Genomic DNA, 16,858 nt, shown 5'->3' with positions numbered 1-16,858 from the left:
CAGTGACAGAGCCGGAGACAGAAACCATGTCTGTTGACTCCCAATCTGGTTGCCTATGCACTGCACCATGATTTACAAGAGATTTTTAGGAGTCCTTATGGAAACTGGAATTATAAGAATGACAAACCAGTTCATCTGAGCTGGCATATGAATTCTCCAGGACTTCCTATGCTTGAGATCTAAACGGGCACTAAGCTTTATAAAATTACATGAGATGTCAAACCTAAGGGTATTGTGGTCCATGGGAAAAAATATATATAAATCTATTATCACATACTGCCCCAACGAGTGATAGAGATGAAAAAAGAATAGCCAAACCTTACATTGGAAAACCCATAAAATCAAACAAACAACGAACTTACAACACATCACTGGTGGTTATTTGGCACACGCAGCAAAATGACATTCTAACAGTTTTACATTGTACACTAAGAATAGTCCAAAAACTGAATTTCTTATGCTATATCAAAATGCCATCTCCATCACTAATGGTAAGAGCAAATGACACAACACTTACATGCAATGACACATCACATCTCCACCAAGAGACTATACTTACCACCTCCTTCATCAACCTCAGGAGGATCCTTGTTTGTAGCCTCTGCTTCCACAGTGCTGCCTTCCAAATGCACTAGAACAACCTCCTTCCCATCTTCCCTCGTGTTGCTTCCATCCTTCTCCCCCTCTTCCCTTGCATTATTTTCTATTGACCCTACAGGTCTGAGTTCCCCATTGAGTTCATCTGTGCCTTGATGATGTATTTCCATCATATGTCCATGAAGAACCTCAACTTCTTCCCTCATCACAGCCTCTGCTTTTGTCTCTTCTGCTTCATCCATTTCTTCCTCCTCCACTGCATCCATTTCCTGATTTTCCTCAGGTTTGCTTTCCCAAGTCTCATTTCCATACTTCTCACGTGTCGCTGTCCTGTCAATGTCTTCCTTTTCATTGCCCTTAACATGGTCTTTCATCTTTTCAGCTTCAGAGTCGTCTTCACTGCTATACAGAGTACTGCTGGATGAGAGAGAGGATGCAGAGTTCCTATCTACAAACAGTAAACATAATTTCATTTTAATATTTTTCTATAAAGCATCTGTCCTCACTGTGCACCAGTTCATTTAGCTGTGCCCGAAGAGCCAGGTCCTCATCAGGGGTAAAGTGCCATTGTTCGACTTTAGACCAGCTGAGGATCTGGCACAAAATGCCTTATAATGGTATAGATAGGCCCATTACCTGAAACTAACAACAAGCAGTTAATCAAAGCCACTTAAAATATTTTATTTTGGATAATGTAAACATACCACAGGAAATCTCTACCAGTGGTACATGAGATCTGCTTCCAAGACCACCTCTGAAACAGTTGGAAAGGGGTGACAAAAAACTCCTGCTGTATTCGACAAGAAGTTTCAAGTCAGAGTTCTTCGGCACATTCATAACATCTCGGTGGATCTATTAGAAATCTCTTGTGAACCACACAGGAACCAACACCATGCAGTATTAATCCTTGTATTTACAATGTAGTTCTGGTTTTCCAGCACCCCTCACATCCAGACACGCCAAACTCACGGAAAAAAAAATGCAGAAATTGGGCTTGTTTTTGGCTTAATTGGCTTGTGAGTTGGCTAGTCACATAAAGCATTGGGGTTCTTAGGGATTGGCTTGTTTTGGCCTTGTTTTGAAATAGGATTAGCTTGATCTGTGTCTTATTGTGAAAGTCGGGGTGCTTATTTACCACGTGAAAGTTGGCAACTGTGCTCACATCTTTAATTATTCTTTCCAAATGCATTGTTATGAATATTCTGAAGGGTTTTTTTGTTTTTGTTTGTTTGTTTTGTTTTAACTGAAATACAATATTTTTACAGGAGCTAAACATTTCTTTCAGATATGCATATACAACTCCCATGAACTTCAGTAGAATTGTGAGGGTATATTTGTGTGGGGAATGTGGTCCTAAATTAATATAATGCTTGTTAAGGGTGACAGATTATCAGACTGGGAGGCTAAAGTCTTCTATTTATCACAGAGGAGATGCAGGAGATGCAGGACAGTGCAAACATCCCCACAGAGCAATTCCAGGGTGCCTCAACTCTGTTCTAGACAGGCCATCACTGTATTAGCTCACATCACCTGCCCATTCAAGCTTTGTCATCTTCACTGAGATTGACAGCAACACTGACAATTAGTATCAGCTGTGATGTGGAATCTGCCTGCTTGTACCTTGACTGAGAGACATTTCACACACAGACTACGGAACACCAATCCCATGGTAGTGACTTCCAGTTGCTACCTGTCTGCACTGGATCTGAACCTGCAACCTAGAGGTAAAAAGTTCTGAATCCCCATGGCCACCCAGCTCCCTAACAACATTATAAAATTATTAAAGACACTAACAAGAACATAAACAGGCCAGTTGAGAAAAAAATCTCTCATACACTCAGATAAGCAGTGTATGTTTCTTTCCAGGAGCACTGGCCAATGATTCTTTACAATGTATTCATCGGCTTATGGGCCATAAGGATTTGAGTGCCAAAGTCTTTCTTCCTTGCTCTTTATTTGTGCCTAACCCATAACATTACATGCAAAAATAAGGACTTAGGCTACTCAGTTATCGGGATATGTTTTTAAATCTCTACACACAGGGTGAAATTCTGCCTTCAGATATACCTATGCAATCCTGTTGAATTCAGACGCTATGGTGATGAGTGCAATATAAATGCAGAGATAAGATGAAATCAGATAAGATTTGATCCCCCTGTATTATTCTTTGTCCCATTATTATCATCAGACATTACTCATAATACAGTAGCACCCAGGGGTCCCAACAGGAGTTGGGCAGATTACAAATATACAGTCCCTGCCCCCAAATAGCTTGCAGTCTAAGGTCTTGATCCTGCTAGCAGTCACTCGTGTGTAAATTTAAACAAGTGAGAAGTCCCACTGAGAACAAAATGAGACTAAGGGTTTGCAGGACCATGACATAGATAAATTCAAGACATAAATGAATTTTGCACACAGTAGTTAGGATGGAGGGGAAAGGAAGATGATAATAAAATAAAATAAAATAATTTGGTTATGTAAACTAGTCAGCTGCATAATTTGCATATCTCGGTGGTTTTGTTATGGTAACAAGAGTTTTGCCATTAGGATTTTACCAAAAAGGAAACTTGTCCTGAAAATGACCAGTGAGTCACGGTACTAGTTTAGGCCAAAGTCCATTCCATGTAACAAGCACCCGGTACCTGAACACATACCTTAGTCATACAAAGTCTGCATTCAAATTAACAAAATAGCAAAAATTCACTTAGAGAAAACCTACAAGACTTCATTTGACAGGCTTCTTTCCCCTGCACATGGAGCTTTTCAAGACCTTTTAGGATAACCTTTTCAAAGTTGGGCACCTAACTCCATATTTGGAGACCTAAATCAGTGGCCTGATTTCAAAGGCTCTGAGCACCCACTGAAATTAAGGGGATCTATAGGTGTTCAGCACCTGTGAAAAGTAGGTCACTTATTTATGTGCCTAAATATGAATTCAGCAAATTACTATAGGCTACTGGTTTAAGAACACTAGCAATTGTTTCCAGAACAAGACCCACATCCCTGTTATGTTCCACATTTATCTAGAAGCAAAGAGGAAGTAAACCACTTACCAGAACTATGAGTTCTCCAATAGCATGCCCCACAAAATATCCCCATTTCTGGGGTCAGTGAACAGTATGCTGTGCCGTGTGATTCTAGGAGCCGTTTGAGCAATAGTGTCAACATTTTAACCATGATAGTTCGGACTACATATGCCAAGCCAGAGGGTGAAAGTAGAAACGCTGAGGCATGATAGCTCCCCCTCAGTTGCAATGCCCCGCCTGTTCAGGAGTTAACAGGATTTTTAAACACAAGAGGAAGATGCGGGGTGGGAGGTGACCATGTGGCTGAAAGATAATGTAGCTGAAGAACTCACGTTACTGCTCAAAAAATTACGTTTCTCCTTCCTTACCTCTCCCACACACACCCCTCTCCACTCCTGGCCTAAAAGCTATGCCCCACTGGAGCTGTCAGGTGCTTGACATCATACCAGCCCCACATCTTCAGTGCTCCAGGAGTATCGGTACCAGCACTCTGCACAGGATAGCCCAGTGGTTTGAGCATTGGAGATGGGCTAGCAGTACCAAGTTTAATTAGTGATGACAGTGGTTATTAATAATGGACACACAAACATGCCGAATGTTTCAAGGTGGGGCATTAGCAGAGTGAACTCAGCACTTAGTGCCGTTTTGAAAGAGCTTTCTGGGTGCCCCCGCCCCGACCCCATCACCCACTCCTGCAGTCTGCAAGGGGTGTTGGGGAGGCCCCAAAGCAGTGGTGAGCAACCTGCAGCTCCCATTGGCTGGGAACAGCAAACCACAGCCACTGGGAGGGGGGGGGGCTAGGATGCTCAATGCAAATGTCTGCATGTCTGTCTCGCTCCCGATGGGCTGGCCCGATGGCGCAGGTGGGGCTGCCACACCACTGCCACAAAACCACTGCCCAAACTGCCTGTCCACTGTCTGCTGTCAGCATCATCCCATCATCCCCCAGCAGTAGTCCAGGAGGTAGTAGCACAGCCCAGCACTCTGCACAGATAGCCCAGTGTTGCTGGCGCAGGGTTGTGAGTTCAATCCTTGAAGAGGCCATTTAAAGATCTGGGGCAAAAAAATTGTTGGGGATTGGTCCTGCTTTGAGCAGAGGGTTGGACTAGATGACCTCCTGAGGTTCCTTCCAACCCTGATATTCTATGATTAATGCACAAAGAGAATGAGGGAGAAGCTCCCTGCAAGAAAACTTGGCTTCCACCCACGTCACCAGTATGACAGAATTTAGCCCATACAGAGAGACATGTTCCCCTACCCTGAAAAAATTCTAATGTAAGAGTAGAGAATAGCACTTGTTCTAGTCATGGGCCCTGATTCTCAGGTCTTGAGAGTACAGGAGAACAAAGGCAGCTGAAAGCCCGAGAGGGATTTCTGGAATGCTACAGTGCTCTGTCCATGCCACCTACACTGGGAGATGGTGAAATCTCTACACCTGCCATTTTGGGGGGATTTCCAATCCCCTTTCCAGCACTCTGGTGGCATGAAGTGATCCTAGATATCCTGCCCCTAGGGGGTGAGAAGTCCAGAGGGAGGGGGGGATTTGGGTGCTGCCTCCAAGCGGTGGGTGCCACAGGGGGGTTGGATCCTGCCCCAAGGAGACGGGTACGGAGTTCAAGGGGTGGGGGTAAGAGAGCGAGCCTGCCCTGCACACATCCTACAGCAGCTCAGGCCCCCTCAGGGCTGGCCTAGCTGCTTGCTCCAGCCCACTGACTCACACTACAGCATGCAGGTGGGTCAAAACCTCTGTGTGTGTCCCCCCTACACCACTCAATTTGGCCCAGCTGTCCCTCCATCATAATGGAAGGGTGGCCAGCCCATACCTAGTCAGGGAGGGGGCTCCCCGGTGACTGGAGGCCCAGTGCGAGCACACTTAGTGCATGCTGGTTAATCCAGGCCTTCTGGGAGAAAAACAGGTTCAAGTGCCTGCTCTGCCTGACTCAGAAGGTGCCCTAAACCGCACGCTATTGACTATTCTGGTCTCTCGCTCTCTCTTTCATTCACTCTGATTTTTGTCCCAGTGCGGAACAGGCAAATGTTTGAAATCTGAAACATTTTCACAGGAAGGGGAAACCATTCCCTGCCCATCTCTAATTGTACCCTGCATTAACCCATTGTGGATCTCTGTCCTCCTATAGTGGTGGGACTACATAAAGGGGCTTAGGAGTCTACTACTGTTCCCAAATTAACTGACTTGGCCCCTATCAAGGTTCCCTCCCCACTCTGAACTTTAGGGTACAGATGTGGGGACCCACATGAAATACCCCCTAAGCTTCTTTTTACCAGCTTAGGTTAACATTCCGCTGCCACCACCAAGTGTTAACCAAATATTTAGGGAGAGCCACTTGGAACTCTGCCTTCCCCCAAATATCTCCCAAGTCCCTAACCCCCCTTTCTTGGGCAGGCTTGAGAATAATCCTCCCCAAGCCCCTACACCCCTTTCCCCGGGAAGGCTTGAGAATATCCCCTCACCACTTAGGCCTGGTGAACACAGAGCCAAACCCTTGGATCTTAAAACAATGAAAAATCAATCAGGTTCTTAAAAGAAGAATTTTAATTAAAGAAAAAAGGTAAAAGGAGTACCTCTGTAAAATTAGAATGAAAGATAATCAGAATCCAAACACAGAGGGTTTCCCTCTGGGCAAAACTTTAAAGTTTTGCCCAGAAAGAACCCAAATTTATCCTCCCTCTTATTTGCAAAAGAACTCACAAACAAGAAAATAAAAGTAATCTAATACATTCCTTCTCTAAATACTCACTACCCTATGGCTCCTTCTTTTTCTGTCTCCAGCAAAAGCACACACACAGCACACACAAAAGACTTTTCCCCACTCCCAGATTTTAATGTATATTGTCCCCTTATTGGTCCTTCTGGTCAGGTTTCAGCTAGGTTATGGGAGCTTCCTAATCCGTTAAAGGTAAAAGAGGAATTAACCCTTAACTATCTGTTTATGACAGCCCCTTAACTAAAGAAGTAGATGCCCGTGCTTTTAGATCAAAAGGTACTGCATTCAATCCCTAAAAACAAGAGCATTGCTATAGTGCTGTAGGAAACAAATCCTGCATTAATATTTGAGAGGAATAGGATATAAAATAGATCCTTTTCTTCTCTGCTTTATATGAGTCCATGATTGCCAAGATGGCAAATATATATTAAAAAAAAAAAATTCTCACTGAGACCTCGAATAGAATTGTATGGATATAATTGAGAGCAGAATTTGACTCAGTATGTCTTATATCTAACTACAAAAGAGTGGATTTTCTTCCATTAGCTTATAAAGCCTCTTTTTTAAACATATTTTTAAATGAATGTGGATTTTTTTGGTTTTCATTTCACAGCTCTCATGCCAATCATTTTTAGCAATGGTCATCTACACTGATCACAAGCAGTATCCTAGTGAATTGTCTGTTGACAGTCTGCTTTCTTGCCCATCATTCATTGCTGACAATCACAATACACTCTCAACAGGTGAGTCAGTGCCTGGGATGGTTAACAAAAACACAATAAGAAAAGCTGTCGTTCTTTTCCGATGATTAAAAACAAATCTCATCCACTATTCCTAAGCTAGATTCTTCTTTTCTTACCAGTCTCACACTACTGTATCTTACACTTGTGTCACCCAGCATGGATATTTATCAAATGCATCAGCTTGTTAGCCAGCAGTTCAAATTTTCCATACTTTTCACAGTTTTGTAACATATTTTGTAACTTCTTGCCCTCAAGGAGCATGTGTCATCTAGGCAAAACTAAGCCTAGCCAAAGAATGAATAACTAGATAGTTAATCATGTGCAATGGAAAGGATTTACTGATGGCTTGAATTCCACTGCCACAATGTCATCTCCTGTTTTGTATTGTTGAACCAGAATCTTGTCCATTGAAAAGCTGCCTCTTTTTCAGCATTCACTTTCAATAAACACAGCTTTTCACTTCAATAGCAAAAGAGCCCTGCTTGAATGAGCTATTGCTAGCTGGCTCTCTAAGAACAAAACCCTGTGCTCAGCACACTGGAGGTAGATAAAAATGGCTAAGGATTATGATGCCAATAAAGTAAACGGATGTTAGGAGAAGATAAATCTTTCCTGTGGCAGACTTTTAGTTCTAAGTAGAAAGAAATGTTTGAAAGCACACTGAGTTTGGGTTCAATGGTGGTGAAATCTCACAAGCTGTTTTTGTGAGATTTTAGCCCACAATGATGAAAATCTCATAAGACAAACTCATTTCTGGTGATTTCTGCCATCTTGAATGGGAGAAATCTCTTTAAGGAGACCAGTCGTTCTCCAGAGACTTTGGGTGCATTGCAGCCAGAACCAAAAGACCCTTTTGGCTTTAGATCAAAGAATTCAAATCCAGACCCGCTGGAAATCCAACAGCTTTTGGATTCATTGTTCCAGTTTGGGTCCATCTCTAGCTGTAACCAAGTGCAGTGCTACAGCCCTCTGTTGACTGCTGCTAAATAAAAACTACAGGACTCTTTCAGACTTTCCACCCTCAGTATACAAATGCCAGTGTAACCGTAAATTTTACTGACAAGCACTTCCATGTCGACAGGGAGAGAGGCGAGCTAGAGCTTGAAAAGCATTTACAGCACCAACCGCCAGAAAATAAGGCTCTCACAAATATTTCTAACCGCTCCATTATGATGGTGCTAAACATGCATCTTTCTTGACCAGTCTTCAAGTTTCTCATGGCATCCTAATAGCCTTTTCTCTTTATTTTTTTAACCACAGAGAAAGAAATATTGACTCTCTGAGCTGTGGTTCATGCAATGTGAGTACTATCCACGAAGAACAAAAGCAAACCCACTAACTGCACTTCAGTAAAGAGTCTCATAGCTATCTGATTAGTGTGATCATTCTGCCAAAAATAATTTCTCATTGGGGTTGCATGAGGAAGAGATCAATTACTAGCCCACAAAATCAGTAAGGAGCTACATTTAAAAAGCAACTGATTTGAAAACTGATCTTGGGAAAAATTCAGAGTGTCTATTTATTTGCATGATGCTGGGAGCTTTCCAGGAAATACAATGTCTGCTACTAAATGATAGAATTTACCCAGTTTAATTAAAAACTGCAATTGAAGCAAAGCAAATTAAAATAGTTTAAGGGATGGAATGTGAGAATTACAGTGCACATACTTTTGAAAGCATTTTGTCAATTATAAAAGAATGTCAGGCATTTCTGAATGGCCATACCATGCCCTTATCCATGTGCACAACTCACAGACAGTGAGTATTAATATACAGTAGAACCTCAGAGTTACAAACATCTCGGGAATGGAGGTCGTGCGTAACTCTGAAATGTTCATAACGCTGAACAAAGCGCAGTTCAGGCTCCAGATCCAGGAGCTAACACTCCAGGCCAGGCTTCAGCAGCAGCTGAGCTCCCTACTCAGCTCCAGCATGAGAGGGTGAGTGTGTGAGAGAGAGAGAGAGAGAGAGAGAGAGAGAACAGTGTATCACCCCTCCCAGGATGGGGGGAAGGCCCGCTGCCTTGGGCTGGCAGTCTCAGCGTCTTGCTGAGTGGCTGCCCCTCTGGGTGGGGGTGGGGGTAGGGGTGGGGTGGGGACAGGCAGTTCAGATGTGCCTACCTTTAAGATGCAATATAGGAACAGTACAGTATTTACATTTTTTTTGTCTCTGCTGCTGCCTAATTGGTTACTTCTGGTTTCACATGGTGTCAAGTTGAGGGGCCAATCCCTAACTCTGGTGTTTGTATCTTTGAGGTTCTCTTGTATTTCAGATGGTGGCATGAAACAAAGTTAATGGAAACACCTCACTACACCTTAACTACACTATGTTATCAGTGTTGCAGTACTGAATAGTCAAATAAGAAGTATATTCATTTAGGAAGAACCAAGGACCCTCACTGTTATGTTAGCTATCTTTACATTCTCTCTCTCTCTCTCTCTCTCCTGACCATAACAAAATTGATACAGCTCAAGAAGCAACTAATTTGTTCACAAGAAAGCTGATTATGCAAGATACTAATAAGCAGAAAATCATTTTTAAAAGTGTACTGATTGTCCAGGAATCAGTAAATAAATTATTCCTGATAATCATTAGAGAAATGAAAAATTAAGATTCTTTCTGATCATTGTGGTGATTTTTATATGCAAACATGTTTCAAACCTGGTTTGAGTGTCTGAAGATTTTTAGTCTTTCTATAGAAAGCTGCAATTTTTTCCCCAAGAGCTGCTTTATCTTTGCCTATTTCACATAGAAATACAAACATGAAAGTAATATTTACATTTAACTTGAGCAAATAGCTCACATATAAGGAGGGTCAGATGGAAAACACCTGATGTGTTAAAGACTACACACACCTAGGGTGACCAGACAGCAAGTGTGAAAAATCGGGATGGGGTTGGGGGCAATAGGAACCTTTATAAGTAAAAGACCCAAAAATTGGGACTGTCCCTATAAAATCAGGACAGCTGGTCACCATACACACACCTCATAAGAGTGGGGGTCTTGGACCAAGGTCTACTGGCCAAATTACAGCTAAAAGAACAGATCCCGAGTTGATGTAAATTGCCATACGTCCACTGAAATCAATGGAGATATGAACATTTACACAAGCTGAAGCTCTGCCCCCAAAGTATTTAGTTTGCCTAAATTCCTCCCTAAATTCCCCTAGTAGCTACATCTTCATTTCTGATCCTGAACTGTTCTGCAACATTGCTATGAGTTGTTGCATTGCATTCCAGAGATGACTGTATTTCTACATGGGGTGTGAAGTGATTCTTCTATGTCCCTTACCTGTTATATACATCAGAGGAATATTGCTGGGTATAATTAACATTTGAGATTCTCAGATGAAAGGCACTATGGCAGTGTAAAGTGTTACAATGCTGTGACGTGGCTAATAACGTGCCCTTCTTTCTTTCTCCTCGTCCATGGCTGTGCAGTAATATTATTGTAGACCAGAGCTGGATTAACTGAATGGATGGAGCGGGGAGGGACGAAGGGTCTTGAGAATCAGGAATATTGCAGCTAAAATGGAATAGAGTCGGCCTGTGTTCTTCACTTCTGGTTAGCTCCACAGCATGCTGTTGCAGAGCCAGGCTACCTGTGGACAGCCCGGCAAACGGGCGGGGGAGACTGGATCCATAGCTTTCTGTGCCAAGGATTGTGCCAAGGAAATTGTGTGATGGATGATGCCCTAAAGTGTCACTTTCATGACAGTGTAATGTGTAGCTCAACATAAATGCAGGCTAGCTGTACACAATAGGGCATACATAAAATGTAAAACACAGATCAGGTCAAGTATCCTGCACCAAGGTAAGAAAAAACAACTAACCTTGTTTATCTTCCTCTGAGTCACTGTTTGAGTATCCATCACTTTCATCTTTCTCGCTGTCAGAAGCCTGCAGCGCCTTCTGTGATGAGCTTTTACTCTCCTTTTCATGGTCTAAATTATCTTTTTCATCATCTGAGGGTGACTTTGACATTCCATTCATTTGATCATTGGCCTGTCCTTCTTCATTAACTTTCTCATCTGATTTCTCTTCGTCGGCTTCAAAATCTTCATCATACTCTGAAATAAAAGAAGACCTCTAGCGTGAGACAGAAAATGGAATTCATAACTACTTAAAGTTCTTATTAACCAGAGAGAGGTTAACTCCATTAACCCTCTTTTCTCTTTGCATTTCCTCACTTCTTTTTGCAACAAGTGAATATATGAGGCCACAGGAGGGATTGCAAAAGTACATTACCTCAAAAAACAAATCATTTTCTTTAAATCTAGAGTAACAGAAATGGAACAAAGCTACTCAATGATCTAGCAGGTGTCATTCAAGTGTAAAGAATAAAATCAGCAAAGATAGGTCAGATAGACAAATGCAGGAATAACATATAAAGTGAAGAGATCCCACAGAACATATTGTCCTTTTGATGCTTTATCCCTTGCTTAAATTAATTTTTCTTGCAGCAAGTTTTTTCTATAATGGGAAGTAAGAGAAAGGTGGACTGACAAGGCTAATTAACAGAGGGGTGTCCTACAAAATAAATTAAATTATTCAGACTCAGCCAAAGGACACTGCAGATGAATACTCTGATTATTGCACGGTTCTTCTAATATATTCATTTGGTTATAGGGTGAATTCTTAGCTCTATTGACACTATTGGCAAAACTCCCATATTGACTTCAGTGGGAACAGGATTTCAACCAAAGTCTCTTACTGAGAATTTGATTAGGAACATTTGATAACATCAGGGCTTTGTATGTAATTCAAAATTGAAATCATGTGTGTATCGGAAAATATTATCCGCTCCACCCAGAAACAGACTAATTATATTCCCACAAACCAGAACATACGTAAATCCCTTTCACAATAAAATATTTACTTTGCAACCATTAATTTGCTGCACAATCTGCAGAGAGACAACAAAACTGTATCATGAAAGAGAATTGTCACATCAGACACACTCCAGCTGTCCCTCGGGGCGATAATTTCTCACCTTTCAAATTTAATTGTTCACCTCTTTTTCTTGTTGAAGTGACAAAATGTCAAAGACAGAAAGGAAGAGTATCTGATGTGGAACCAATTAGGCAAATAAACAATTACTCTAAAATGAGAATTAAGAAAATGAGTAGATTTATTTTCTACATTCAAATCAATTGAGATTCCAGCTGCCTCTGAGGTGGCAAGCCTTCTCAGTAATTGTCAGAGAGGTGTCCATCCCCTGAAGGGAAAAAGGCCTGGCTAATCACAAAAGCATATTCCTAGTGCCGAATGAGAGAGTTTTGTGTGGGTGCAGAAAACTCATGAAAGTGAGGACAGGAGTAAAAAGTGGGAAAATATTTATGGAGAAATAATACAATATATTATGAAAAAGGCTTCTCTTAAATAAGTAAATGTATAAACAGGAGATGCTAACATTTTTTGTATCGACAGATAGATAGATATGCACAAGCCAAACAATAGATGGAAAAGGCATTGGTGGTTATATGGTACAAGAAAACTGCCAGCTTAAAACCAAGAAAAGACTCTAACCAAGAGGTGAACAGATTTATTTCACTCCACATAGGCAGCTTTTAGTGCTATAGCCCCAGTAGGAATGATAGAATGAGGATATACTGTATTCAAGACATAAACTTCTGTGTTAGATTTGACCTTAGAAAGGAGATACTATAAATCTAAGCAGAACAAGAATGACCCTGAAAGTCAGATGCTGATCACCAATGCAAAGAATGAATGAACTATGCAACTCAAAATTATAATCTACTGCAGATAGATCCTCCACTCCTGCCCCCAACCCCTCCACCCCCTCCCCATCCTTCTAGAACCCACAAACCCTGCCCCATCCTTCTATTAACCCCCAGCCCCTCCGCTCCTGCCCCATCCTTCTATAAACCCCCAACCCCTCCACTCCTGCCCCCTCCATCCCTCTATAAACCCCAACTCCTCCACGCCCCCTCCATCCTTCTACAAACCCCCAACCCTGCCACTCCTGCCCCTCAATCCTTCTATAACTCCAACCCCTCCCCCTCCCCATCCTATAACCCCCAACCCCTCCACTTCTGCCCCCTCCATCCTTCTATAGATCCCCAACCCTCCCCATCCTTCTATAACCCCTAACCCTCCACACCCTCACCATCCTTCTATTAACCCTCAGCCCCTCTACTCCTACCCCTCCATCCTTCTATAAACCCCCAGCCCCTCTGCTTCTTCCCCTCCATCCTTCTATAAACCCCCAGCCCCACTGCTTCTGCCCCTCAATCCTTCTATAAACCCCCAACCCCTCCACCCATCCCCATCCTTCTATAAACCCCCAGCCCCACTGCTTCTGCCTCCTCCCCATCCTTCTATAAACCCCAACCCCTCCGCACCTGCCCCCTCCTTCTATAAACCCCAATCCCAGCACTCCTGCCCCTGCCCCAGCCTTCTATAACCCCCAGCCTCTCCACTCCTGCCCCGTCCCCCCTCCTCCTATAGCCCCTCCACTTCTGCCCCATCCTTCTATACACCCCCAAAACCCTCCACTCCTGCCCCGTCCCCATCCTTTTATTAACCCTCTAACCCCTCCACTCCTGCCATGTCCCCATTCTGCTCGTATGCACCCACCTCAAGCCTCAGCTCCTGACCACCACCCCCTGTTCTGCTCCTACTCTCCACCATCTCCCACCCCTCAGCTGCTACCCCCACCTCCTCCTCTGTGTCTATATACCACCCAGATCCCTCTCTGTTCCCCTCCCATCACCAGCTCTGGTTCCTCTCCCCCTCTGTTGCATCTCCACTGTCTTCTGTCTCCCTCCTAACCCCCCACATCTCCTGTCCCTCTCTCCCACTCAGCTCCTATATATCCCATGGCTCCTGCAACCTTAACTATAGGAATTGTTACCTGCACTGCCTATGCTTTCTCTCTCTCTCGCCTCCCTCCCCGCCCCCACTCTCTCTCTCTCTCTCTCTCTCTCACACACACACACACACTTCTTAAATCTCTGTCCTTCATTACCAGAGTAATCTGGAGTGGGGCAATTCCTACTTTGCCATAGTAAACTGTCTGTATCAATGCACTTACACTGGTTGCTAAAGTCACAATGTAAACAAAACCTTAAACTTAGATTATGAAAGATTTTGAAATCATATTTGCTGTTGTTACTTTCTGTAGCCCAGAACCACACGGAGTGCATCAAGACCCTTGGTGCTAGGCACAAACACACTGCAAGAGTCAGTCCTTGCCATAAAATCATCCAGTCCAAACAGACAAGCTAGACATAGGCTGGGAGCTGGGAATAGAGCCCAGGTCTCCTGACTAGCAGTGCTATGCCCTCTCCATTAGACAATTCTGCCTCCCCATTTGTGTTCCTTAATAGGGCTTTTTGATACTGTACCATCTTTACTAGCATTTTCCTGGTCATCTTCAGACTCATCCTCAGGTCCTTTTTGTGTTTCTTCTTCTCTTTCCTCCTCTCCAATTTCCACGCTGTCCTCTGCAGGCTCCTGACCCTCTCCGTGAGCTGATGAAATTTCAACTGTCGAGTGTTTGGTCACCTCTTGCTCAACGCTGCCCTCACTTGGCTCATTGTTCTCTTCATCCTTCACAGAATCCTCTTGCTTTTCTCCATAGTCTTCCTTCATCTTCTTCTTTGGAGGAGAGGGTTTTTTGTCCAGGCCCATTGCAATGATACACCTAACAAAAACAACACGAGAAACTTGGAAACTACACATTTGTCCTTCCATAACCTGCCACATGCCTAGTGAGTTAAAACTAAAATTAAATACATTGTCCTATGCCTCAGGTTCACCACCTCTAAATATGGGACAATAACGTTTACCCTCTTCTGTAAAGCACTTTTGAATCCAAAGGGTTAAAAAACCCTTTCGAGCAAATCCTGGGCCTGCTCTCCCGTACAGTACTGCATCAGTACTGCTACTGCACTGAGCTACTCTCCAGGACTTTCACTGCACTGCGGCAGTGTCCACACAGCATGTTACTGTCATGTTGCTGTCAGGGGCGGCTCCAGACCCCAGCACGCCAAGCGCGTGCTTGAGGCGCCATGCCGCGGGGGGGCGCTCTGCCGGTCGCTGGGAGGGCAGCGGGCGGCTCCGGTGGACCTCCCGCAGGCGTGCCTGCGGAGGGTCCGCTGGTCCCGCACGGCCTCGGTGGAGCTGCAGGATCAGTGGACCCTCCGCAGGCATGCCTGCAGGAGGTCCACCGGAGCCGCGGGACCGGCGACCGGCAGAGTGCCTCCCGCGGCGTGCCGCCCTGCTTGGGGCGGCGAAATGTCTAGAGCCGCCCCTGGTTGCTGTAGATTCACACCCTGGCTTGCCGTGCAGCTACTTGCTGTGTAGACAAGCCCCAAATTGCATCTTTATAGGTGCACTTTGGCCAACTAGCAATGGGCTGAACAGAGATCCGGGACCATGTTGCTGAGAGACAGTACACTCCCTACTTGCTTCCCTCCTTAACACCCCTGACCATTGCAGCTATGCCAACATAACTTAAGTGTAGACCAAGCCCAATTCCTCTTCTCCCTCCCTCTAGTTTTTTTTAAAAACAATTCTTAATGCTGCTTTAACCTCCACCAACCAACCCTGCTTCCTCATCTGCCTCCCACATATTGAAAGATTTCTTAGTTCATAGCAGGTGGTGTTTGCTTCAGAACTCTGGTACAACCCAGGAAATTTTGCACAACATAATATGGATCCAGGGGATATTCTGGGGCCTGATCTACACATAAAACATAGATCAAACTAGCTACATCATTTAGGGGTGTGAAAAAAATTCACACCCCTGAGAGATGCAGTTAAGCTGACCAAGGCCCAGTACAGACGCTGCAAGCAATTCTTCGGTCAACTTAGCTATCGCGTCTCAAGCAGGTGGATTAACTACAGCAATGGAAAAAAAACCTGTCTGTCACTGTAGCAAGTACCTACATTACATCACCACAATGGCACAGTCAGGGGCAGCTCTAGGATTTGCGCCACCCCAAGCAGGGCGGCACGCCACGGGGGGCGCTCTGGCGGTCGCCGGTCCCGCGGCTCCGGTGCACCTCCTGCAGACGTGGCTGCGGAGGGTCCGCTGGTCCCGCGGCTCCGGTGGAGCTCCTGCAGGCATGACTGCGGATGCTCCACCGAAGCCGTGGGACCAGCGGCCCCTCCGCAGGCATGTCTGCGGGAGCGCCACCGGAGCCGCCTGCTGCCCTCCCGTGGGATGCCGCCCCAAGCGCGCGCCTGGTGCGCTGGGGTCTGGAGCCGGCCCTGGGCACAGTGCTGTAGCTGTGCCACTGTAATGTCTGTAGTGTAGACATTACCCAGAGGCTCAGTGCCAAGGCCTAGTGAAGAATGAAAACCCCCCTCTGCTTATTCCTTTTTCTTTCCTCAAGACAACTCTTCTGGGGCTGATCCCTCTCCCTTACTCTCAGCAGTTCTCCCCATAGCCAGGAACCCCTTCCCATACCTTTCATTCCCTTCCTAGAACGCTATGACCTCTCCAACAGCTCTTCTGACATAAAGCTTTCATACAGCAACCTCTCATGCTAACCTTTTCTACAGCTGCTTCGAACCTGCCATGAGGCATCCTAGAGACTTCCAAGGCTAGAATTTCAGAAACTGACTTCCAATTTTGTGAGCACAAAATGTAGGTGTGAATAATTGTGTTAGGCATTCTGTCCTCACCGTTATTAGTGCCCATAGTTTCCTAAAGGTCATTGAGCTATTGGAGTTCCTATGTGCATGTGCACAGCTATCTAAGGCTTCAAGCCTACAGTAAGCTCTGCATAGATTAAC

The 16,858-nt window shown here is 44.4% G+C and overlaps 1 protein-coding gene across 8 annotated transcripts in view; it reads right to left on the bottom strand.

Annotated features, from left to right (window-relative positions):
* Positions 1-16,858, bottom strand: part of ERICH3 (glutamate rich 3) — a 74,517-nt gene that overhangs the window by 21,747 nt on the left and 35,912 nt on the right. For 6 of the 8 annotated variants that reach the window (XM_039483209.1, XM_039483211.1, XM_039483208.1 and 3 more), the window contains 3 exons: positions 14,461-14,759; positions 10,924-11,160; positions 560-1,045 (listed from right to left, as the gene is read on the bottom strand). In XM_039483209.1, the coding sequence (XP_039339143.1) occupies positions 560-1,045; positions 10,924-11,160; positions 14,461-14,759 (1,022 nt within the window). The remainder of the gene's footprint in view (positions 1-559; positions 1,046-10,923; positions 11,161-14,460; positions 14,760-16,858) is intronic. The other 2 variants (XM_039483215.1, XM_039483214.1) reach the window with 2 other exon arrangements.

Source organism: Mauremys reevesii, linkage group 8, assembly GCF_016161935.1.
Source record: "Mauremys reevesii isolate NIE-2019 linkage group 8, ASM1616193v1, whole genome shotgun sequence".
NCBI classification, from domain to species: Eukaryota; Metazoa; Chordata; order Testudines; family Geoemydidae; genus Mauremys; species Mauremys reevesii.
This window is presented reverse-complemented; position numbering and strand designations above follow the sequence as displayed.